The 25,918-nt window shown below is 40.2% G+C and overlaps 2 protein-coding genes across 3 annotated transcripts in view; one reads left to right on the top strand and one right to left on the bottom strand.

The window, feature by feature from the left end:
• CARHSP1 (calcium regulated heat stable protein 1) overlaps window positions 1-25,676 on the bottom strand; it is a 79,744-nt gene extending 54,068 nt beyond the window's left edge. For both annotated transcript variants that reach the window (XM_085303410.1, XM_085303418.1), the window contains exons 1-3: window positions 25,306-25,676; window positions 16,414-16,473; window positions 3,829-3,894 (exon numbers count right to left, since the gene is read on the bottom strand). The gene's annotated coding sequence lies outside the window, so the exon portion shown is untranslated. The remainder of the gene's footprint in view (window positions 1-3,828; window positions 3,895-16,413; window positions 16,474-25,305) is intronic.
• LITAFD (LITAF domain containing) lies at window positions 12,753-25,087 on the top strand. Its single transcript, XM_085303431.1, has 5 exons — window positions 12,753-12,852; window positions 20,531-20,649; window positions 22,590-22,655; window positions 23,790-23,949; window positions 24,451-25,087. Exons 2-5 carry the CDS (start codon window positions 20,544-20,546, stop codon window positions 24,557-24,559), a joined length of 441 nt encoding a protein of 146 aa, XP_085159557.1. The 5' UTR covers window positions 12,753-12,852; window positions 20,531-20,543; the 3' UTR covers window positions 24,560-25,087.
• Window positions 25,677-25,918: the final 242 nt, after the last annotated feature.

Genomic DNA, 25,918 nt, shown 5'->3' with positions numbered 1-25,918 from the left:
CTGGAAAGTGTCAATCAGCTGACAGATGGAAAATAGAAAATAAAAAGGAGTAACGTTTCTCAGCTTCTCAATGCACTGGCCTATCTGACTACTACAGGAAACTCCAATTATTTTACCATAAGCCATTGACAGCAGCACTAAAACAAAAGCAGAGCAACAGAAAAACATTTATCTGCACTGCAGAAAATACTAAGGATGTATTTCACAATGATGCCACTGGTTGTTCTAGTAATCATTCACTTGACCCTTTCTTGAGAAATAAAATGAAATCGATGTCAGGGACATATGGGTGAGGCAAAAAGACTAGGCTCAGCAATGAAGGGTTTTATTATCTCTGAATGTCTTGCATAATATCTCTGTTACATTCCTAATGGATACAGGCACGAGAAAACAGAAGTATTACAATACATTGCTGTAACCAGAATCTTTGCAAGTGTTAGTGAGACACAGAGCCATACAAATCATTTCCAGAGGCACTTATCTTAACTCCTGTTTAATTATTATTTATTGAGAAGAAACTGCTTCTCCAAGCAGAACAGCATGCTGGGTTCTAATTAACCTGCCCTCTGGAGCTGTCATTTGCAAGAACTACTTACGCTCCAAAAGTGAAATCGTTTAGGAAGAAACACCAGTGTTTATTTTGATTCTCCAGTACATCATCATCACTGGGCATCTTGTCTGTCAGAACTATCTGAGAATAGAGCACTGCAAGGATGGTAATAAAAATCTTGAAGGACAAGGCAGATCAGGGAATGAATGAAGTTGGTTGTGTTCTGTTAATAACAATGTACTTGGTGCTACAGAATCATACAGTAATAGTATTCTGACAGGGTGCTCACAATTTCAGTGCTTTAAAGGAGGACTGTTCATGTCAATAGAACATTGACTTTGATGAAATGCATACAAATGACTGATCTCTCTTACCAGGCGTGGATTTTGCCACTTCTCTCTGCTCACAGTTTGTATTTGCACATAGAAGCATAGCAGGTAGCACAGGCATCCTTCATTAATTTTCTACATAGAAAATATTTCTCTGTGGAATGATCTTTGAGTAAAAATATATTGAAATGAAGATGTAGTGCCTACTTCCCAGTTAAAGTAGGAGAAGCAGGTTTGTGCATACAAGGGCTATTGCAAAAGCATCTCCTTTCTGCCTGAACAAGAATCCCAGGAGGTCCCAGGAGTTGAGGACAGGTCTTCTTACAGGGAATAGGCTGTTCAGCAGCGACTTGACTCAGTGAGTCCACTCAAGACTCTGCTTTACTGTGAATTACTCCCAACTGAGCAACATCATAGAACATAACACAACTTCTTCCAACTGACTCATGCCAGAGCTTCATAAAGCAGTTCCCTGTATCTTCAGTGAAACATGACTCAAACACATGAAAAAATTAAAATGGTGATATATAGAATTTCAAAGATTTTAAARCTAAACCAAAATGAGTAACGGAAATTTTTAGTTCACCTTCAGGTACTCTAAGCTGGCACAAGGACATCTCAATCTCTCTGATAATGCCTAACATGCCTAACAAAACTCATGTAAACCCATTAGTTTTAGTTGTCTAGTGCTGGGGTTATCTCCATCTGCTGTTGAAGGGGAAAAAACAAGCAATTTAGTGTCCATGCAATGACTCTYTGACTTCTTTTCTACCTTCTCTTTTTGTTTCAATGCATATATACAAATACAAACACATATACACACAGTCAGCCAGAAGGACAATCCTCAGTCCCTGCACTTAMTGGCCTAACCAGCCTGATTGCTTTTTAAGTTTGTATAATTTCTGGTCTTGGTGTGATTGCTTTCTATTATTTCACTGTCATCAAAGGAATGTTTAATGGTTCTTTCAGTAAACCTGAATGGAGTCCAAATGATTGTCCAGCCATCTACATAGCAAGAACAACAGTACACTATGTATATACAGAATTCTTGTCTCTTCATATCAAAAAAGAACAGGTATCTGTCAGGTTTTACTTGACCATGGTGATCACAGCCAGCAACCTTTCCAGGTTACCTGACTGCTTTTTCATGTCATAGTGCCTGCAGAATGAGCAATGCATAAAAAAAGATAGAGTTTCCGTAGCTAAATAGAATTGAAACCTGAAATAGCAGAGAATTGTTTTAAACTACTCCACTGAGCTCAAATGACTTGTAAATTCAGAAGGGACACATACCAACATAGGGATGTGTTCACTGCCTGACAGGAGAACATTAAGCAAGTTCTACAGTACAGTAAGTACCTTAACAACCATCCTACTTACAGCTGGTATCAGGATAATTCCCTCTCTGATCTCCTATGCTACTTTTGCACTTTCAACTCTCTGCAAGCAATTCTTGGCAGAGGTCCAGACATGGACTGATAAATATTTGTACACTGCTGGACAACTGTTTTAGGAAATTGTTTCAGGCAGAGGACTCTAACTTACTTCCTCTACAGTTTCCACCAAGAAAAGCGTTACATATAAAGTAGATGGGATCTTTTTAATTAGTAAGGACTTGATACCTCAACCTTTGCTCAAGGCTCAACAAGAGGCTCATTAAGATGAGAGAGGGTTCTGGGATCAAGTTCAAAAATAATTTTAAAGGTACCTAAATTATATGGGACAAGATTATAGAGGACTGTAGGTTCTAGTCCCAACTTTTGCTACTGAAAAAAGACTTATCACATCCCTACACATACCTGTTAATGGCCTATCTTTAACTCAGTGATGAGAAGCATTCAGAGTTTTTAAATAATATCTTTTATGTAATATATAACAAGAAGTCATACTGAATTAAAGCCCATTTATGATTGACTGCTAATATACAAGACTGCTTCTCTTTTTTTTTTTTTTGATTGATTTGATGGTAAAGGATTTACTTAGATATATCTGTTCCTTTGAAATTCTGGTTGATTACAGAAGTAAAATCTCTCATGAGCAGGTATTTCAGGATAGCAAGTATGGATACATTTAAACCTGAGGSTTCTAAAAGTGAAAAAGAAAGGAACCTGACAGGTTTGTGTTTGTTTTTTCGTTCAAGYGAATTTGAGAGCTCTAGATTAACAAAAACTGCAGGTGGCAGTATTCAGTAACCCAGTTGCAGGATTATCTGAGCCCTGAGGAAAGTCTATATAGAATTTTGCTAGTTTTGAATCCATGTCTTATACTGCAAGTGCTTTCGTATTTGTAGAGTTTCAGTCTGATTTTCCATTTTAATACAGAATTAATTACACATATATGACTAATCTGTATTTTAATTTTCAACCTTCATGTCTTTGCTTTCTACATATTATCATTACACTTTYGTAGTTCTGTACTTCACAGGTAATCTGCACAAATTCCTCTTTGACCAACACCTCCTTCATCAACAGAACAGCCACACAAAAAGCTGCTTCTTATTCCTGCCAAGTGCAAAGGTGACTGGAATGCTGTTATCCCCAAGTGCAACTTTTTTTTCCAGTAAAACATTATAAAGTTCTTTGGAAGCTTAATAAAGGGAAAAGACTGAAACAAATGACATGTGATCATGTACTGTAAAAAGAGAATATATGTTCTCTTATACATTGTCATTCTTTACTTACTGAACATTCGAACAAACCTTCCAAGAAAGCCTCAGTGCAGGAATTTCAAGAATGCTTAGCATTTCCATGAGTTAACTGATCAGGATTTGTATCTTTGATTATGTCAGCAGTTCAGCCACAGGCCAACCAAAACTAACAGCAGCTGTGCTGAGCTGTCTCCATCTCTTCTGTTTATAAGCTAGGAAATGTCAAATTAGGCCTTCTTTATGTATTGCTGACAAAGTCATCCAGCATGACCATAAAACCAGACTATGCTGGTCTAACTTACCCTGAATTTCCAGTGAAGTTATTGGAGGGAGATCCAACACTTCAATATTCAAAGTTTTCTTCTCTCCTTGGAAAGGAAAAAAAGAAAGAAAAAAAAAAAGCAGTTTCAGATCTTTTTGTTCACCTCCAGAAGCTAAAACCATTAGTAGCATGGATTGTGAAACAAATGTCAAAAAAAGGATCTATGCTATGTATATGCTATGTATACCCCAAATTAACACTATGAGTGTATTTGTTAGAGGAACCAGACATTGCGGCTTCCTGTGCTTCCTGCGAACGGTTTCAGTGCTCCTCACTCAGTCAGATCTCTCACATGAGAGAACCAAGCAAACTACTTCTTCAGCTGTCAAAGACAAATAACAAAATGGGTTATTCTTTCAGTTTTCTCCTGTTAATATTTTTTCCTACTCAGCTCAGAAGGGCCTGGCTCTACCATCCTCACTCTCAGGTCTTGCTCAGCAAGAAATCTGCTGCTTCCATTTCTTTTAAGTAGTAAGTAACTCAAAAGCTCCTCTTTGTCACAACAGCCCACTCTGCTACTAGTCCACAGCCTCTAGGGTCCCTGCTGTATGTATGTTCCCAGGCAGGGCAGTGCTCTACCTCAGCACCAAGCGACAGCATGGCCAGCAGACAAGGAGACTCACAGGCCAGCACAGGCCCTGCAGCACATGCCCTTACCCACTGGGCTCCTTCTGGCTTCACTTCATGGACCTGAAGCTCCTCTTCCTGAGAGCAGGCAATGAGACTGGCATATCTGTCCCCTTGATGGCCTTTTCTCTTGCGGTACCAGATAAGCTTATACTGACATTTCATTGTATGGCAGAGGGAGGCCACAGGAAGCCTCCTCTAAAATATTTAGATTGCACTAGTAACTACTCTGCAGCCTTGACTCAAGATGATCTTTGAAAAAGAACAGATATTTTTGGCATATTTAAACTGAGTTCAATTTCCCTTCCACATTGCCTACTTTTATCATTGAAACAAAGTAAACTAGTTCCAGAAACAACTCATATTTACTGCTCAAATTTTTTTTCTGACTGTGCCAGAATTTGTAATTAGATGATCATTTGAGTTCTCTGATCATATATTCTGTCTCACAACAGAAACATCTCTGGTTGCAATCTGGCTCTGGTGACCAACTGCATCCAGCATTTCACCCCTCACCACTGAAGTTAATCATTTGGCTATGATGTTTATAACTAACTTTCCAAAGTTAGTTACAGACCCTGAGGRCTGGCGGTCCAGACCTACTCCTCCTCAAATCAGTACGATCAATAAGGTGGTTTTGTCATATGCATCACCTAGATGGAAATCCTTTTGATTGCATTTGCTTTTAAAAGTAAGAAAGCTCCTGAGTTCAAGCAGAAAACTTTACAAATCTTCAACATGCCAAACAGCCCTGCCAGGCCAGGGCCAAGGTCATGCCAGCAAGCTGCGCTTTGTCCTCTCTGCACAAAGTGGCTCACTTCCGTATTTTTATCCAGTTTGGGAATTTACCCCTTTGTGGTTCTGGCTATTAACAGTCATTACAGAGTAATAGTAATAAGGTGATGCAATTCAATTCTTACAACAGGATTTCTCTGTCGTAGTGTTTTATGCTGTGGTTCATTAGGCCAAGGCAGGAAGAGCTGCTACAYAAACTCTGCAACAAACTCCCAGCTTGCTGTCTGGAAGACATCTGTTTTGTACAAGCCAACAACCTGTGTGGTGCCAAGTTTGAAATATGAGTATTATATTGGTAGCAGGGATGTTTTAGCAAGRAAATGGCATTTGGTGTGAATGTGAGGACTTTAACTCTCAGACAGCAGAATAGAGCCTCCCCTTAAAAATCATTAACAGCCAGGCAAGTCAAAAAGAGTAAAACTTAACAAAATACTTTAAATAATTTCTCTATCAATTTTGAAATGTCCTACTGACCTTCTTCTAATTCAAAAATCTCATATTCACATATCAAGTTAGGATTGTGGATTTTTTTCAATATCCAAAGTAACAAAAAAAACAAATATTTTTTCATAAAGAAGTTCAGTACTGATAAAGGAAAGCATTGAATAATTTTCCTATGATTCAGTGATAACTTTGAATTAAACTCTTAAAGCTTTTTGTCATCTCACTTAGAACATCAAAGAATAAGACTCTGATTTTTACAACCATGTTTTTTAATACAAGGCTTGGAACTTTTAGAACTGCTGTATTAGAAAAAAAAGAGAGAAACAATAAAAGGAAGATCATGACTTCTGTGCCACTATCAAAATTAAGTAATGGTCACCAGTGTGGCTGGGCACACAAACCAACAATAGCAGATTATGAGGTTTCAGATCAGTTAGTTGCAAAATGTATAGTGATTTCTAAGATTCTTACATGGCATGCAGATGGTTCCCTTTTTTACAGTCAGCTCTTTTGATAGGCMCAAATTGCTACAAAAAGTCTTTACATAATTCTTCATATTGCAGATCATTTTTAATACGGAAATCACTGCATATAAGCTATGATTTGTTTTGAGCTACGTGCCGTGTGTCACTCAAATATTTACTTTGCATATTAAAACAACTCTTCTCTAGATCTTATCTGAAGTTCACGTACAATAGGATGTATGATCAGCAATGGTAAATTGGTGTTTTAATTGGAAAAGGATTTTTTTCTATTTACACTATGTTTACAGCAGACAATAGCAGGGATATTCACAGGAGTGAACAGATTTCTTGAATTACAAAATATTTTCAGCTCTAGATACTGTTGATCTAAAAAAAATACCTTTTGGGGTGAAATAAAGACAGCACCAGTGACTTCATGGGGAACTGTGTGCACAAGATCTCAGCTTTTATAATGGGAAAGATGGTTCAGATTTTTCCCCAAGACAGCTTGCTTTATTAGGAAAGGACTTTAATTCCTTAGCAGTTTTCCAGTAGCAGAGAAGTAATACTGAAATACAGGTTGTCTAGAAGAAGATCTAAATTCAATCTCATTTTTGTCACGGTTTAACAAAGATGTAGGTCAACTGAACCAGACCCTGCATATGAAACAGTAAGACAGACAATCCTTCTTCAAAGGCCATACAAACTATTTGAAAGAAAGTAAAGGGAGACACATATTTCACTTAATTTCATCCACATATGAGTTAGGCATACAATGCAAACCACTTGGCTGCAGCCCCCCTGGAGTCAATGGAGAGGCACAGAAAACCCCACTGCATGCTGACTCATTCCATCCTCCTAAATGGGCTTAAGGAAGGCCAAAGGAGGCGAGCTGCTGTGCCCTGCCTGGGCTTGTGCAGCGCTGTGTGCACTGCACTGTGCACACGCCTGCGATGCTSTTAGCCCCAGGCTAGGCACCAATCTCCCACAGCTTTCATCGGGGCAGCTTCCACGTTATGCTGCCTTACATATGGGCCTGTATAGGGCTGGATATCCAGAAGTGTTCTGGCTCCACCAGAAGCTATGCAGGCATTTCTGCATGAGGTTTTGCAGCCTGTATATACAATTATCCTTCTGATCTTAACTCCAGGGTTACAATATCCATGGTCAGAGAACAAGAGAAATCAATTACACACAGAAAAAAAATTCTCAATTCAGTTGTCTCATCATATGGGAGACTGTAAGYAAAAATATGACAGAAATCTCCAAATAATTGTCTATGTAGCTCCTATACGCAACAAGAAACGATCTTTTGTGATGATGGGGAAAGCAATTAACTCTCTGATGGACTCATTTATTATAATTATTACATCCTTGTTTGTCCCTGATAGTATATACGATATTCAGGGAACTGATATGTTTATGGACAATAATCTTAACCTTCTCTAAGTATTACACTGTTCCTCTGACAACAAACAGTGTAATTAAGATTGCAAAAGAAAGCCAGTGATATGCATGTAAACAAAAGCTTAAAATCTCTTACTTCCCTCTTAGGCTCATGGTTCACTTGGTGGCTGGCCACAGCAGAGAGGGCAGCATATATGGCAGGAGAAGAGCATCTTTGCATCCTCTTACTCCACCTATTATAATGGCTGSAGATGTGAGGACGTGTGGATGCCCACTGCCACTGGGAATAAGCCAAACAGATCTGGTTCTTAAGTGAGCACCTGCCTTTTGTATGTCTGGAAACAGCCCTAAGAGCTTAAACAGCTTTGGATTCTTTCATAAGCATCAACTTGACAGCATGTTAAGCATTAAAGCTGTCCTAAATATTTAAGCACTTAAGCCACCTTACAAAGTAAGAATTTCTGGTGCACAAGCACTTTTGGATGTGCTAATGGCTTCATCACTTTCTTTCCTCTACTATTCAAAAAAAAAGAGAAAAAGACACAACCCGCCCACCCCAAAATAGGCCCCTTCTCTCATAGATCCAGTTCCAGCTTAATGGTGGTCCGTCTGGTTGCAAAGTTACAGTCACTAGGGCAAAAGATTTCAGGGCTAGTGATTATCATCTTCACAGCATAGACAAAAGAAGCATATATATAACTACTAAACTAACATTTTTCTTTACGTCAAAATACAGGCAGGGATCTGTGGTTGAGTCTAAACTGTGCGCCCTCCAGAGCGCTCYGTAACTTCAGAGAAAAAACATTTCATAAAAAAATTGCACATAGAAACTTTAATGTGATATAACCACAGCCATCTTAAAATCTAGCCTCAACCTACCTTATCAAATGTTTCCATAAACAGAAGAAAATTCAGTCTATGCCAAGCACCCAGCCTGGTTGCCCTCAGAGCTGGGCAGGAGTGGGAAGAGGCAGGAGGCACTGCAGCACAGATAACCCTCCACAACACAGCTTGGTAGTTGTTCCTTTTCCCCAGTCTCACATGTTATAGACTCTTATTTTAAAACAGTGAGAATCATGCACACATCTTAGTATCTGTATTTTTTTTCACATACACGTGCATGCTCATAAACCATTTCTGAGGTTCACAGTGCAGCGGACCATCTCACAAGCACCATTCCACATATATTTAGCTTCCATTTATATTTAAAAATAGTAACATAGAGGGACTTTCCTTGACTCCATTTTGCTCTATAGCTTTTACAGTTGTTAGGTGAGTCATCTCTCTTTTGTTATCTTTTTTCATTACACATTTCTTTTATTAGACCCTAAAAAATTTCTTTAAGAAATGGCATGCTGCAGTATGAACATACAGTGAGTGTACACCCGAAACAACTTCTGTCCTTACTGACAGTTAGTACGAAACCCCTAAAAATTTATGCGTACATTGTAGGCTTCTCTTGTGCCAGTAGGACGTTCACCAATACACGTAAGAAAACCTAGAGGATCATCCCAGYGTACATTAACATATGGAAGTTGTGCAGAGCATTTGCAGCAGGTCTGCATCACGAATTTGAACAAGAAAACACATGGTTGCCTTTTCAGTAGCAGCATTAACTTAAGGCATAGTATTTGCAAAGGGAAAAGGGGCAAAATAATTTCCAGTTGAAACAGAGAACTCATAAATTCAGTTTTAGAAAAATTTACTTGAGACTACTTACTCCAAAAGAGAAAGCAGGCAGGTTTTGCTTTGGTATCAAAAGTAAAAGCAGCTGGGACAGAGTCCCTGTTTGGATGTTTCTCACCCAGAGTGTTCTGGACAGTTCTGAAGTAACACAGTCACATAAAAATTAGTAACATTCAAGATCAGGTACAACATTCCTCACTTCTCTTTTGAGATGGCTGCAGTATAGTTTTTCTTAAAGAATACATGATTTTGGTATTAAAGCTCCCAGACTCTTTCTCCTCCAGTGTGCTCCAGAAAAATCTGTCAATGTAGAAGTCCGTGACCTTGAACCTGCTATAGGGTTCATAGACTTGTCCTGAAATTTTGCAAAAGCTCAGTGATTTCCTCCAAGTTCTGGACCTTCTCAACAAGGTCAGGTAGGGTCTGAGAAGGCTCACTGCTCTTTTCATTCTCACTAATTTGATTCCACTGTTCATCAACATATTCCTACATTCCTGATTTTCACCAGTGCATGCCGTATCATGAATGAAAGAGGCTTCCAAGAAAAAATTCTCTAATACATGAGCAGAAGGTTAGATATTTAGGATGGCTTGATCACAGGAAAGTTTGATGCAACTGTTGACTAAAAAACTTAAGCTGTTGTTTGTATCTCACAGCACCTATGAGCTGTTAATGACTGTTCTGGCAAGGAATAGAATGGGTAAAGACATGCAGGGTGAGAGTTACATGCAGATAACATAACTCCCTCAAATTACTAGTTGGAACAGGCAGGGACAAGAATTTGATTGAATCTGTTGCAGATTTACACTGTTGCACAAACTGATTCATACAATCTGCTTTATCAATGTAAATTGAAAGAATAAAAGGTTGGATTACTGCCCTCAATTGCCAGTGAAAACACATTATTGTTCCAGAGTTCTTCCTAAGCATACAAAGATGAACGTTATTTTCATAATAATTACTTCCTTCATCCTACATCGCTGGTTAACATGGGCACATCATGTTTAACAGCATTCAGAAGCTGTGATGAAAATAAGAATGGGAAGGATGGGAAGAGGTATGTACGGACATGCAAACAGCTGATTCTCCCTACACTTTCCACAGCAGATCAGCACTGCAGGTAGGGCTCTCTGATCCTAAYGAATGACGTTTTGATCGGTAACAAAATAGGTATGACACTTCCAASTATACCCATGGCCAAATGAACTCAGTAAGAACTGTTCAGTTTGACCAGAGGACTCCCAGCACCACCAATCCCATATGCTCTTCACTTGGCTCCTAGTCAAACAAAGGCTTACTAAAAAGGGCTGCAGTAGAGCAAAATAGCAAGAAAGTCCTGACTGTGAACAGCATGGAATGCGCTGACCTGAGACCCATTTGTACATTCAATTTGTCCTTTTACATCAAAATCCTTGATGGGACTTAAGAAAGCTCATAAATTGTAGTGGCTACTTGCAAAACCCAGARCCTCTTGTATACTGGCTCCAAGAGATGTTTATGGAAAAAGTATAAGGAATTGGTCTTGTTTAGACTGAGTCTTCACTTTTGGCAACTTCCTATTCTTGTCAGTTCAGAGCTAAACCCCCCCCCTTTTTTTTAAATAATTTTTGTCTCCTTAGCCTCTTTTGGTCAAAAGTTGTATCATCATCTACATTTTGTGTGAAAATGGATTTGGTTTGGTTTGGTTTAAAACTTCTACCTGGTAATTTTATCAGGGAGTCATTGATCAGGGGCCTGAATTGTGAGTAGCAGCATATAATGCTTCCWTATCTTCTCTATAAAACTCTATAGATTAAATTTCTAACATAAACCCATTATTATCTTGTTTCTAAGTTCAAATTGTTAGACTGTTCAGTGTATGTGGAAGACAAGAGACTTTAACATAGATTTTACCCCTTGGATTAACTGTACATATATGAGTACAACAGCATAGCAGCAGGCAAAAAGAACGTGGGGAATTCTTAAAAAAGGAATGAGAAACAGAAGTGTTATCCTATGGCAAAACAACCACCGACAAAGTGAATATTGAATGTTGTTCTGGTTGCAGTGTGTATTCTCTGAAACCAGCTGATGGAAAAGGTAGAGAGAAGAGTGGTAAGACTGAAGTCTCTTCAGTTTCTTTTTGAACRTGAATTATTTTCCCCATAGGCATTACTTCATATTTACTGACATTTAGTGTTGCCTGTCATTTTTACTGCTCAGCTATTCAGTATTGAGAGAGTCTAATACAACTTGTAAGCAAGAAAAGAAAAAATATTGCTCATGGATAATCCATCACCTTCTGGACAGGAAACCAATCAGTGCACTTAAGAGGACAGAACTGGATGCCTTCTGATTGGAGACATGCTTTGACCAAATGATTCTCCAGCCTTTTGAGCAAATTTGATCAATCTTCAGCAATTCTTGTGGACCATCATGCAATTTTATCATCATATTTTTAGATAAAAATAGTGTTGGTGAAGCAGTTTCACAGACAATGGCTTTGATCTTGAAACAAAGTTTGGGAACTCCTGGTCTAGGGGAAGTTCTTCTTCTTAGCTCTGCTAGCATCACTTCCATGAAAGCAGCTCTTTGATGGAAATGGAGGCCACTCTTAACAGCTGCACTGTATTTCAGCATGAGACATTTATGCATATCCTCTTTTTCAAAAACTACTGATGCATATTTCTGATGGTGTTTCATTATGGCACAAACATGGTTAACCTTTCTTTCATCAGGAACAACAGTTTATTCAGTGTTTAACCTTTTCTGATCATTTAGGCAGTMAGTCAGTTTATAAAAGCAACAAACATCTTGGATTAAGATGTTTATTATTAAGATGCCTGTTTAAGGCAGTCCTCTGCCTGCTAGAGGATTACAGGCATGAATGGAGGAAAAGCTCCATTACACTGAGTCATGGTCATTCATTAGTGTCCAATACAGAAGATCAAAATACACTCAAAGTTGGACACTGCTGTTCCCACCGTCTTCAGCTTTAGTTTAAATTGGTATTTGTCTTCTAGTGAACAGACTCACAGAGTTCATTCATCAGTCAAAGAACTGTTTCAGAGCAGGGACTCTATAGCTCCCTGTGGTCAGAAAGTTAAATTGATCACTGACTTAGATAAAGTCAAAATGTCATACCTCCACACACAATGCTACYTATGTTTTTTATACAAACTATCACAGAGTGATAAAAGTGTGATGAAATCAGATATATACCTCTCCATTGTCCCCAGCACATTCTTAYGTTTCTTCTAATTGTCTTCATCTAGCTTTCAAGCTACATGAGGTAAAAGATTATGGAATATTAGAAAATTATCAGGAAAAAACTCTGGTGCAACCTTGTCATGCAACATTCCTTTTGCTGCAGAGCAGGTGTGAGCAGTAGGCTGGGACCAGGGTAATTATACACTGCCAACCTGACTCGCTCGCCAGTTCAACTAGATACACTACTGAGGCATGACAGTAGGTCATGTCATTGGTCATGCGTGCTGCTTTCTTCCCCAGAAACAGCTGCATTGAAGAGATGTGGATGAAGTGATCAACTTTTGAAGCATTTTTGCTCCGCAAGTTTCACACCCTTGAATCTGGCACTAAAGGTAAGAGTTCTCAAATTACCTGTGGTTAATACTGTGTTTGCTCCCAAGAAAGGAAAGGAAGGGAGGTGGCAAGGATTTAAACAGACAACAAGCTTGATGAATAGGACAGCTGTCACTTGGTTTTTTAAATATTGACTCTTTAAGATTAAATTCTCAAACCTGACCAAGTTTTGGAAATCTGCAGGCTCCCTCTCATTTTCCTAAGATCTGGAGGCAAAGGTTTGTCTTAGGGTATTTTAACTGTCTCCTAGAACAGATCAGAGGTGGAAAACAGGAAAATGAGCTTTCTGATAATGTGAATAGTATTAAGATAGGAATGTCAGCCTTCACAAATGCACCTTGATTCATAAAAAAWTTGTAAGAGTGGCTAAACCAGCTACAGATGCTATATGACATGCTACTGAAACTGTTCTATCAGTTTTCAATCAAAGGACAAGCTAGGGTCATTATTTTTACATAGGTATTAGYGTAATGATGGCTACCCATGATTTACTACTGGTATGCTATTACTTAAGGAATGCTAATCGCYAAAAGAATCAAATGAAAAGGTGCAAATATCAAATTTTAAAGCAATGATGAAGTGACAGAAGTAATTCTGTAAGGCTGCACTCAATTCAGACAGCCAGAAGGGAAAGTGAAAGCCATTTGTGTCAATAAAGGATAAAGGCTCAATCTAAACTTAGTATTTTCTATCTTCTGGTGCTTGCTCAAGTTTTAAGATAAAAGTCAAAAACAAATTTATATGACCCACACCACTGCAGAATAATCACAGTGTCTCCTTGATAACAAACAGTGTTTCTATATACAACAGAGCTGAGCAAAACCAAGACTAATTAATTTGCTCATCATGACTGTTGCAGAACAGGAACTGAACTCATCTTTTTTCCCCCTAGTCCAGGCTAACGCACTAACTCCTGGACAATACCTCCTTTTTGTCATTAGTCCTCTATTTTTGGAATGCTAAAGAGGGAGGGAAAAGTTCTAATGCAATCCTAGGGCCCAATCCTGCTTACCCTTCAGAAAAAAAGGCCCTGTGAATGTGAGTGAATTTGGTCATCTGAAGGAAGCAATGGATTAAGCCACAAACAGTAAATTCAGGAATAGGGTTAAGGAGATGCATCTAGTTTGCATGAAAGGTTAATACAGGAATAAGTGACTGAAAAAACTACAGAATTGCAATAATAGAATTTTTGTATATTGTAAAACTGCAAAGCAGTGCACTTGGAAAGTAATACTAAGAATTTCAGTTATAAATTGAAAGTTCTTTAGTAGAAAATGACTTAGGAGGAGAAAGACCTAACGCTAGTTGATGACAGCATAAAACTGTCTGTGTGAAGTAGCTGTGGAAGAGGCAAATGTAACGCTGGTTTATATTAAAGATCACTTCCACTAGATATAAGAAGGTATTCATACCATTGTGCACCCTGAGGAGAGAGTCCATCTGATCACTCGTGTCCAAGAAGGATGAATTCACTGTATGGCAAATGCAGAGAAAGATTGACTAGGAGAAACTAGAAGGACCCAATAAGCATGCTTAGTCACGTAAAAGAAAGGCTGCAAGGAGACAGAAAGGTTCTCTGGGCTACCTCAAGTGGAGAAGTTCAATAGAGGGACATTGCTTACATGATAACAAACAGGGATAAACTACCATGAATAAATTTAGGCTGGGAAGCTTGTGAAGGTTTTTGTAAAGTATTTTGAACTGCCCGTATAGGCAGGAGCAACAGGAGCAGCAAATTTAATCAATTATAATTGTAGACTGTTGCTCACCTCATGAAGGGATAACTTAGCACAAGTGCCTGGCCTGGAACTGGACTGGAAAATGCAGGGAGTCCCTGCCTCGCCAGCAGCCCCATGAATCCAGGTAGGCAGGGTGAAGCTGCTGATCTGCATGCGCAAGTGTTGCAGCTGTGTACGCAAGCCTGTAACCAGGCAACTGGCCCTCAGGGTGCACAATTACAGCAACCACATACTTTGTTGTGCTGGTTCTTCTTCTTCTCCTCCTTTTTCTTCTTTTTAAGGAAAAAAAGAAAAAGCTTCCAAATCTCCTTGGGCTTGTGTCACCATTCAAAAGATCATGAAGGATAAAATGTTCTCTCCAAATTAGAAAAAGCAAAGAGCTCTTTCTTTCCAAGTACAGCTCAATGTAGCAGCATTTAACTCTCCAGTGTATGCTTCCTCCTGTTTTGTGAACAGTGGTAATGTTCATTTTATTTTCCTTTACCTTACTTTACTTAAACTTCCACTTGATGAGACTTGTAATCCATTGCAAAGGAAAATGAAATACACACAAATACCTCCCTGTTCATGCAAGGAGAGGGGAAGCAGTATCTTCACAAAGACCTTCTGGGTTCTGCCCAGCCCCATGCGTCAATGGCAAAAACATGCCTATGACTTCAACACATGAACAACCCAGTTCTTCTGATTCAGTGACCTTAAAAATTGGCTAGCAAGACATTGCAGTCAAWAAACAGGCCAATGGAACCAGTTGAAGAGTTTGCAATAAGAAATGCTGTTGTCATACTCGGCTGAGTCCCTCATGGCTTCATCCTGCCCACTGGAGGAAGTAAGCTGATAATCTGACACAGCCTTAAAAGCTATAACAGCAGTAAGATCAAAATTGGAGTAAAGATCTCTTTAAAATGGCAGAGTTTGAAATTCTCTCATAAATGCGGCTAAAAAGACTAAATACCTCTCAAAACATTAAACTAACAATGACAGGAGATCAAGAACAGATTACAACACACTACAAGTCTTTCAGCTAGCATCCTGGCAGCCAATAGATCACTGGTAGAAACTGTTGTACTTCCATGTTTTCTTGAAGTCTGCAGATCATTTGCTATAATGTTTTAATGATAATTATCCAAAATATCAAACTTCTAAATGGATTACATTTTCTTCTTCAAATACTCAAATGAGTAAAGGTTCTCTCCCAAATACCACATCCTTTTTTTCAGGCTCTGAACCACCTTTACTGAAGCTAATGGTAAATCCCTCACTGACAGCAGCTGCAGTTGGAACAGAGATTAAGTACTTTTGTTATAAGGTGATTGCTTCCTTCCTGTGCTGCCTAAAATTCTGGATGCCATATTCTCCATCTGATAGCCAAACTCTCCATATTCTGCTAGATGACATGATACTGATCCAGCCCTCACTGCCAGTTCTAGTACAGACAGTACACACAGATGCCCCTTCGGACTTTCAAACTCTTTCTCAGATATCCCCCTCCAGTATRCATTTCTGCTCCCAAGAAAAGTGCTAGATTTTTGTGAACTGGGTGCTAACAGACTCATGACTGAGTCAGAGCAGCAATTCCACTGATTCAAGTGGAGTAGAGATAGGCCAGTATCAAACCCACTTGGAAACCTCTTGAAAACCTCATTTAGAGTCTGCAATGAGACCAACTATTAATCTTCTTGCTAAAAAGCCTCAGTTAAATTTAAAAAATATTTTGATCAATTTTTACAGATGTACTGCATCACTTTGCAACTAACTGTAACTCAATCTACTTCTGAGAAAGAACTGCAACTAAACAGAATACTGAGATAAATGAAATATTACCTGGACACACACGCACCTGGCAAATCCTGTCTGTCTTCTCTCCTTTTTGGATGATGATTTCTAAATATGAATGGAGAAGAATTAGCACTACAGTGAACTTCAATTTCTCACATGAAACCATAAATACCATTGGCACAGGCTCATAGAATTAAAACAAAGATATATCAGCTCTAAAGTAAAGAGATTTCTGAAATGGCTGTTGTGTAACTCCGAGTTTGCATTCTGCTGAGTTACACTCAGGTCCAAAGGAACACCAAGTTTCACAGGGCTTTCCATTCCCATGAATGTTTCCATTCTAAATACCATAACATCACTTTTGAAGAGATGTTTGTGGGAAAGACATATGACTGTCAAAATTGAAATCAAACTGGAAAAAATCATTTTTGAGAAGTGAAAAATGCCTGATTTGAATGCACAAGGCTGTATCTCTGCCTAGAACTGCAAACATACAATGCCTGAAAAACCTTTTTGAAAATATCACCAACAGGGCAGTAAAGTCATTGCTCTCTTTGCAACTACTTGAAGCAGACATGGGAGGCCAAATGATGACTTTCCCAGGACTACTGAAAATATTATCTTGTGTGCCTTAATTTCCCTTTCATAAAGCACAAAAGTCAGTGTCTGTGCCTCTTCACAGGCACCTGGAAATACTTGTCCAACTATCCTCATCTGCAGAGTTATTTAGCAACCAGGGATGTTCAGGAAGGGACACATAAAGGACCAGTGCAGGCAGGTCCCTGCTGTGGAAATTCTCAGTTGAGCAGAACATGATTGCCTGGAGCAAACCCAGAGGAAGACGATGGAAACTGCCATTCTCYCAAAGGATATGTCTTGGAACGTAAAGGCTTTGCCATTTCCAATTTCCTTGCCTACACTGGCCCTTTGCACATGTGTCCCTCCCCCCCCCCCTTTAAGTACTTATTTCCGTAAGACTTAAAGGAAGCTTTATTTTCCAGCGCAAACTGATTTGGCTACTATGTAGGAGAGAATAAGACTTCAGAGGAGAGAAGGCACACATTTGTTTCTGCTCCCTGGGTCTATAAATTTCTGCCTGCAAATCAAGCAGTTTGTGCCAGGTTCAAAGAGACAAGCCTGAGTGCTTCAGGTACACCAAGCCCCTGTTTCAGGGGGGGCTCTGTCCTCACTGGGAGCTCCACTTACCCAGTGGAACTGTAGATAGGAACACTTACCTCAACTCTCTAGCAATTAGGTGTAGTTCCCTCAGATGTAATTGGTTTCTGGAAGGGAGCCTATAGGATTTTTGCTACTCCTGCTCTCTTCAGAAGTTGCTGCCTGACAACTCTCTCTACCGCTTTTTCCTACAGGGCCACTAGCACTGCCTGTTACTCTCTCCCATAGTCTTCTCTGAGAGAAGAAAGGAAAGGCTTTATTTCTCATTCATATCAATAACATTTACACCTGTAAATGTTATAGATCACAGTTCCAAAGAGCTCTCAGACATCACAAGGCACAGTAGCGAACAAGAACTGAAATTCATTACTTACATGTCAAATGAAAGGGTCTACTGAATTGCATAAAACACAGCAATAAGAGATACCCTAAGGAATGCCTTTCCTGAACCTCTGAACTTGTAATATTCAGGCCTGGAGGATGAGTGAACTCTCTGGTTCTTTTCAACCAGGCAGGCTGAAGAAGCACCTGCAAAAGCTGAGGCCCAGCTGTCCATCCAGGTCTCCAGGCTCATTCCTCTGAGGCAGGTCCTCTATCACAACACACGGAGCTACCAGTGGCATTAGCAGAATTACATAACAAGACACTGAAAGTGGAACAAATTCAGGGCACCAACTTTACTGGCAGCCTGCAGCACTGACACCCAGCTGCTGGAGCTGGAATCTAGTGGGACTCCCATTCGGTTTCTCATTCATAGGACAAGCCATGTGCTYCTTTGCTGTATCTCCTGTCCTACARTCCAGCTGGTGCTATTATACTAATACCTCACTGCGTGGAGCAAGGATTAGTCAGTGTTTGCTTATATTCAGCTGTCAACCTGCAATGCTCTCAGTATGTTAACCACTATCAGCACCTCATGACAAGTCGTTTGCCTGGGCCTACGGTCATTGGATGAAATCTGAAAGCCCTTTCCTCCTTTTGCTGTTCTACAGCAAGTGGGATGACTTCAGCAGAAATGTCACCAGCACTCAGTATTTAGTACATAGTATTTATATACAAAGACTGCACTAAACCAAAAACTTGAAGGGAATCTCTATACTTTTTGCCCATCCTTGTCCCATGGAAACAGCCTTTGCTTAACATTGGCTAATCTGAGATCAATCTATTATGATACTCCTGAACCTGCAGTTACTGTTGATACATGGAGTCTTCTTCCTCTACAGCTCGTTATCCTCCCTTGGCTCTCATAGCTGTTACCTTATCTAATGTCTCTTGATTCTTAACTTTTCTTTTTTCTTCTCAGCACGATTCTCATGAAGCTTCACTGACCTGTTCAGTCTTACGACATTCCCTTCTTAAGCAATCTGATATAATCAGCAGTTTTAACCTCTGTCTTCACATCAGTCACACTGACATGCRCTTTCCTCCATCCTGCCTCTCTTATTCAGTCCATATATTAGCGATTTTCTCCAATATCCTAGGCCTTAACATGGTCAATGCTAAATTTCTGTCTTTTCTCCACACCATCCTATCTATTCTCCTTATTATTAATTCTGCTACCACTTTCCTTATCACTTCCCACTCACCAACTCTGTAAAAAAAGTCACTTTTTCTATATTGATACTTCTAAATTCCTCCTTTTCTTCCTCCCTAGAAGGATTGAGCCTTTGTTGTCATGTCATCACTAAGGGGAACCTTTTTGGCCTCCTCCATACACACTGTCCTCCAACATGCCTTGAAAACAAAGCTGTTGAAATCACCTTGCTTTGCTCAGAAATTTCCATTGTCCTCCTGTTTGTCCTCATATTCAAGCAGCCTGTGCTGACTTGCCAAGCATTACATTTCTCAGTGCCCACTTGCTTTTATCCACCTTCTCTTAGTAATACAATCCCTCACTTCTGCATCACCAGTGAGGCCTATTCTGGTCACTCGTTGGGACAGGCGCCGTCCTTACGCAGAGCAGGGAAGGCGTCTGCGCAGCTGAGCGTGATGCCATGCCAACACAGGACACAGAGCAGCACCGCCAGGTGCCCTGGGGAGTTCCCTAAGCCCTGTGAGCAGCCAGTAAACCTGCACCAGGCTCATCTATCAGTCCCTCACAAACACCTTTGCTCCCTTTTCCCCCAGACTGCCCTTTCTCACTGACCTGCATGAAAGGCCACAACTTTCTCCTGCTCTGGACTCCTACTGCTACCATTAGTAGGAAATCAATCAGTTAATACTGGTTCAAGAGACAACTAAGGATAATTAACCCCATTCTATTTACAGTAATACAAACACACATCTCCRGCTGTATCTTCTTCCTCACATTTGCCTTTCCTGCCATGAACAATTCCTGCTAACACCTGCAAAACACACATCCTTTGTGGCCTAATCTTGTCAGGGCCTTAGGCAGCGCAGTCATATTTAATAATGATCTTGCCCAACACAGGTCTGTCACACTAGCGATGAGACAACAGTTTCACAGTACAAAACTGGTCGCTGTAATGATGATGGTTAAGTTTTCACAATAACCAGGCAAAGGACAGACCCGAATTGCCACTGGTTGCACAGCTGCTGGTTCTGATTTAATGATACAGGACAGTTTTTCACAGCCGGTTCAAAGTGTACCCTTCCCTTCCCTGAGCAGTTTGACGAGTCATTAAAAAAAAAAAAAAAAAAAAAAAAGTTAAGTCTCCATAAAAGTAAGTATTTCAGTCACAAATTTGAATGATTTGAATAGTGTGTTTTCTGGGTGAACATTTTTAGTTTTTCAACATAAAGAAATATGTAAGGAAGGATGATACTTTTTGCTCCCCTCCTCCTGTCTTCCTCATCAAGAAGTATAATAACTCACTGCACCTTAATCTAGTCTATAAAGAAGCCAATTTTCCTCCAAATAAAATCTGAAAGCATGAGAACTAGAAATTACAGAAGYAGGCATTGGCAAATACAGTGCACTGAAAGTCACTTACAGCTGAGTTTTATTTTGTGCTATTTTTGGCAGGTAAACCACAGAGATGGCTAGTGAGAAGCAATGTACAGAAATTCCTATGATTATGTATGAACCGTACCGAGAGCACTATGTACAAGAACCCTCTGCACCAGAATACTGCGGGCAAGAGGGTAAGCAGATTTCCTCAAAAATATTTTGGAAAGACCATGCTCTTGGTGGCTTATGTGACAAATGTTGCTGGTTTCTAGAGCAGAACTRAGCTAGGTCCAAGAGAGTCCAGCTTTGCCAGAACATGACAGTTTAGCAAGTGCCAGTGGCAGTTTACAGAACTCTGGAAACACCATTTAAAATGGCAACCCCTCCCTATTTTTTGGTGTAGTTAAAAGCACTTTACTAATAATAGGAGCTTTACTGAAAAAGGAATTGCAGTTGCATCTCTGCAATAATTTCATATTCCTAAGAAGCAAAACGTTCAGCCAGCAAACTTTATACAATGACCTGTTGTYTATGTCCTGCTTTAATTGTAGTCTAGTTTTCCAGATGATCGGCTTTTCCCCAAAAGTTCCTGCTGCCCAAAGTTGCCCTCRCTACATGAAATGGTTATGCAGCTGGGCTCCATATGGCAGAACAATCCTTCGCCAGTGCTGTCTCCTGGAGGAGCATTTTTACAGAAGTGCTGGCAATTCAGCTCAGTGTCTGTAAGCAGATGCCAACAGCCGCTTTCTGCTACACTGTTTTTTTCCTCAGCAACTGGGCATTGCACAAATATCTCACTGCACTTGTTTGCCTTCCACCTCTTGGAGCCCACACTCACACAAAGATACCCTCAGATATCAGTGGTTTTACCTGAACCACCTTCCTGCTATTGAGGAAACTGTCATTCACCAGATAGGATTAGAGCAAAACCGAGAATAGGAGGTCAGAAGGTGACTAATAGGCATAGACATGTCAATGATGGCCCTCTAAACTTGACTCATTTTCAGAGCATTTTACTCTGAGCAGCTCTCTGGGCACACATTCATGTCTTCCAAAGACCTCTCTGACTTCTTTGTAAACTCTCTGAAGAATCTACATGAGGTTAGGAAGAAAAAGTCTCACTTGTTGTAAGCTACTCAACCGAGCAAGAAACAGGCATTGAGTTGCAATGCCCTGTCCTGCCCTGTCCTTGCACAGACGGGCAAACAGGAAGCAGCCACTTCACAGAAACATACCAAACAGTATCTCCATTGCATTAAGCACTTCTGACAAGCCATTCAAGGAAATGGCTTCAACTTTGCTATTTCGTTTCACTCCCCAAAATTCCAGATTTGTATTGCATTGCCTTGGGCTTATTCCTGGGTTGTTTCTGAAAGGCTCAACAGCACAGGCTAGACTCCCACCTCAGAGCAGCTCTTCTTGGGAGTAAGGGCTTGTCTGACACTGCACCACCATGATCAGAGAAGACGTCTTGGAGGGGCTGTCCTACTACTGCAGATTGGTCTGGTACTTCAATCCTACATGTGCCAGCTGGCTGTATAGTTGTATACWTTAATTTACTTCACTTCATGCTCAGGTACATAAGATAAGAACTAAAAAAAAAAGCATGAAATGTCTTGCCATCTTCCCTTCTCTCTTTCCCACTACAAAAGGAGAAAAGATTTTTAATGTTTTCTGGCACAAAGGACATGAGAAGATTCCTTGGCTGTTAAGCTGGATAAAATTCAGACAAGAAATAAGGCTCAAAGTATTAATAGTAAGGCTAATAATTATTGAAACAACCCAGTGTAGAGCAACTGGAAATCCTCTCTTAGAGGAGTCCTTAAATCAAGACCAAGTATCTTTCYAATGTTATGCTGAAGCACAGATAATGGCTGTCTTGGTGTTGAAACAAAGAGTCTGGTTTCCTGGCTTACGCTATACAGCAAGTGAGACTACTTAGTTACTTCTGGCTTTAAAAACCCATGAATCAAATTAGTAGAGCTTGCTCCCTGACCTCTACTTCATGGAGTCATGTCAGGCCTCTCCTGTGAGGCATTTCCACTTGCAGCTGCTCTTCAGACTTCAAACACGACTTTTGGGATGCATGATGTGTATGTTTTCTGTATGTATTACTCTGCTTTTCCTTTCACAGGAGGTTATGAATATCCTTCTCCACCACCTTACTCCTACCGAGAAACAGTCAACCTTGAGCAACCAGGTAAGAGCCAAGTTTCCAACAATGCTCATAGCTCAACGTACTAACAAAATGAAAATGTCCCTGGTTTTAAAATCTACAGAGAAGATAGTGTATTCTGATCTAGTCACAACCTCGGAGGATGGAGTATTTCCCTAGAAATATGGGGGGGGGGGGGAAGAGAGAGAGATTAAGAAGAGATGCTCATTTTTCCAGCATTAACCAAGCTATAGAAGCAACYATTTTTTTCAGTGAGCCAATGAGCTAAGAACAAGGACTTTCCGAACAACTAGTTTTAAGTTTAAATATATTTTTTTCCTCCTAGTCACCTTTTTATAAGTGGAAAAGTTCAAAGRAGAGATTGAAGAAAGGCTTCAAAGAATAGTTAAATTTGGGAGAGAAGAAGATTCACAGATAAAAAAAATAAAATAAAATAAAGTAAACCTAAGATATCCTCTATCCTATCTATCTTATGGRCACTACCTCTCCACTGCTGCGGTTTTGTTTCAGGCTATAGTTTGAATGTACTGTAAACTTACTTTAGGCTACTTAAAATAGTATTTTTCATTTAATACATTTTTGCAAAAAAATCTTCATGCATCTACAAGGGGTATTCACTACATCCTTCCAAGAGTATGACAGAGTCAAGTTCAGAATAAAAACACATCAGGGAAGTTGCAGAATTTCCTAACTGTGGACAGCAGTGGCATGACATTTTTATGTTCAAACAGCTTATTTGATGAATTTCTTCTACTTACTGGAAAGCTGATTCAGAAAGCCACTATATGTCCTTGAAATCTCCTCCTATTCAGGGAAAATATGCACTTTCATATTATTTTAAAATATCAGAAGGTTAACACTAACATGCCAGAGTACATCCACCACTGGAYTACCTAATTGTGGAGATGATCCCATAAGAAATTTCCTGTATATGTCCTTATCTAAGTATACATTAGCTATTGGTTAAGCCAGCACAGTGAGCTACACGGAACAAGCAATGTAATGTTTCTTATGAATATTCTTGAAGWAGTCAATAACTATAATATCGGGTGGTCTAGACTGGCCTGTTCAAGAACCAGTATTCTACAGCCATTTATAACTCATAAAAGACTTCCAGTGCTTCTAATTTTGCTACTTCTTGTTTCCTTTTGAACTCAGTTTACTTGGTGTCTCAGCCTCCAATCATTGTAGCTGGGATTTTCTCAAGCAAACCAACATCCACCATATGCCCTTCCTGCCGCCAGCACATTACCACACAAGTCACTTACAGAGTGGGCAGACTGTCTTATCTTCTATGCACCAGCTTATGTATGGTTGGGTAAGCTCTCATGCAGGCTTCCAAGATTCTTCATAGTACAAGGTTAAAGAAAACACAGATCTATCCAAAAACAAAGTTCTATCTAACGGTTATGTAGACAGCCTCTTTCCTCGTTGCTAAGAAGTCAGTCTGTTCTTTCTAGATATAGCCATCATGGCTGATGACTGCAGGGAATGTGAATCAGTACTATATTTAACCAGTATGTTATTATGTTATTGCCTTTTGTTAGGGAGAAAAAAAAAAAAAAAAAGAGCAAAACACTATCCACTTCCCTACCAAAATTTAGAATTGGTCCCAGAATCAGACTAATGCATAAGATGTTAGGAGTGAAGGCAATTAATCACTGGAAAGATACTTTATATTAACAGAATCAGGAGAGAGATGGATTCATGGCAAACAAAAGTGGGTAAGGCAAACAGAATAAGACAGGGAAAGAATAGATGTAACCAGCAGAAAGAAAAACTAGTAAAACACGCATGTTCATGTCTTCTTTCACTACAGGTGCTGTTTTGGATGCTGCTTTGTACCTCTGTTCATGAGGGTCTTCAAGGATGCAGACCATTACTGCCCATTTTGCAAATTTCATATTTATAGATACAAAAGACTGTAAGAACAAAGTTTATACAACCGTATGATACCAYGTCTCTCTGTTTCCTAACAGTGTAAGATTTCACAGGTAAAAATACTGCTAGGAAACATACAGAAGTAGGCTTAAATACAAAAACTTCCTCACTGACCAATCCATCTGAATCCATCGTCATATAGTTGGACGGACTGAAAAAAGAAAACCTCAAGACTAGTTTATATTGTCACTTGAATTTATACTCTATTTGGATAGTTTTCTTGAGCTATGAAGCGATATGAAGTGACCAACTAGCGAATACTTCGGTGCTCTTATTGCTCTGTTGAAATCGTTAATCCAGCTGGGACACAAGCTCTTCTGGACTTTTCAAAACATGAGGAAGTGAGKGGTCGGGAAACGCACTTAGTTTTTATGCACCAAAACTGACTGGTCAGGATTTTTCTCTCTGTGCTCTTCTTTATATGGGGCCAACCCCTGCAGGGCTGTGGGTGGTAGAGTATAGCTGATTATTTATTAACAGAATACTAAGTTATGAGATTGTCATGTCTGCTATATATGAGGTAAAGAAATAAACCTTTCATCATTACTGCTTTTAGTGGAACATCTCTTCTCTCCATTGCTTCTGAGACATACTGCAGAGGTCCAAGGGCAGACTGCAGCACCCCATTTACAACCACCACCCACCCAAGAACTAGAAGGCACATATATGAAGGAAAAAAAGTTCTTTAAAAAAGGGTTTAAAAAAAAMCAAAAAACAAAGCCCTCAATTTTACCTCCACCTTCTCGCTACAGTGCGTCATCTCCCAAACAGCGATTTACTAGGCTTTCCGCGTTGACTCCTCACAGCTCTCATCCGAAGTCACCTACGCTGTAAACTCAGATCTTCACACCGCAGCTATTTGCCCAGAAGCTGCCTAGACCCAGCTCAACGCTGACAGCAACAGCTGCTGTTTACTGCTGGCGGAAGATGAGAACAGGGGAGAGGAATAAAACTCGTCATTTCAACGGTTGAGCAACGCAAATACTTTCACGTTAGCCAACTACTAGGGGCGAGTGGTCCAACAGCGCGTTTCTGCCTCCAGCCGTCCCGGCGCTCGGGTGAAGCCGGCGGCGGCGCTGGCCGCCCACCAGCGGCCGCGGAGGGCGGCGAGAGGGCGGCGCTGAAGGAGAAACCGCAAAGCCCAGGTCTGAGCGGGACCTTCGCGCGCGGCGCACCCGACGGCTCTGGTTTCTCGCTGCTTTAGCGCCGCTCCGGCAGACTCGCGACGGGGAAAAGCCCCCAGGCAGGACGCGTGCAGCCGCGGCACCGCCCGCTGAGTCGCCACCGCCCCTCAGCGCCGCGCCCGACGGGGACAACGTCTGCGCGGCGCCCGCCCCCGCGCCCCC

Source organism: Rhea americana, unplaced genomic scaffold, assembly GCF_003343005.1.
Source record: "Rhea americana isolate MKP2758 unplaced genomic scaffold, rheAme1 scaffold_10, whole genome shotgun sequence".
In the NCBI taxonomy this organism is placed as follows: domain Eukaryota; kingdom Metazoa; phylum Chordata; class Aves; order Rheiformes; family Rheidae; genus Rhea; species Rhea americana.
Note: the sequence above shows the minus strand (reverse complement) of the source record. Positions and strands in the feature narration are given on the sequence as shown.

What these genes read in the sequence shown, in the direction of transcription:
- LITAFD (XM_085303431.1), top strand. Translation starts at nt 20,544, where the DNA reads ATGGCTAGTGAGAAGCAATGTACAGAAATTCCTATGATTATGTATGAA. An exon ending in AGAATACTGCGGGCAAGAGG is followed by an intron (nt 20,650 to 22,589) that starts GTAAGCAGATTT and finishes TTCCTTTCACAG; the next exon opens with GAGGTTATGAATATCCTTCT. An exon ending in AGTCAACCTTGAGCAACCAG is followed by an intron (nt 22,656 to 23,789) that starts GTAAGAGCCAAG and finishes TTTTGAACTCAG; the next exon opens with TTTACTTGGTGTCTCAGCCT.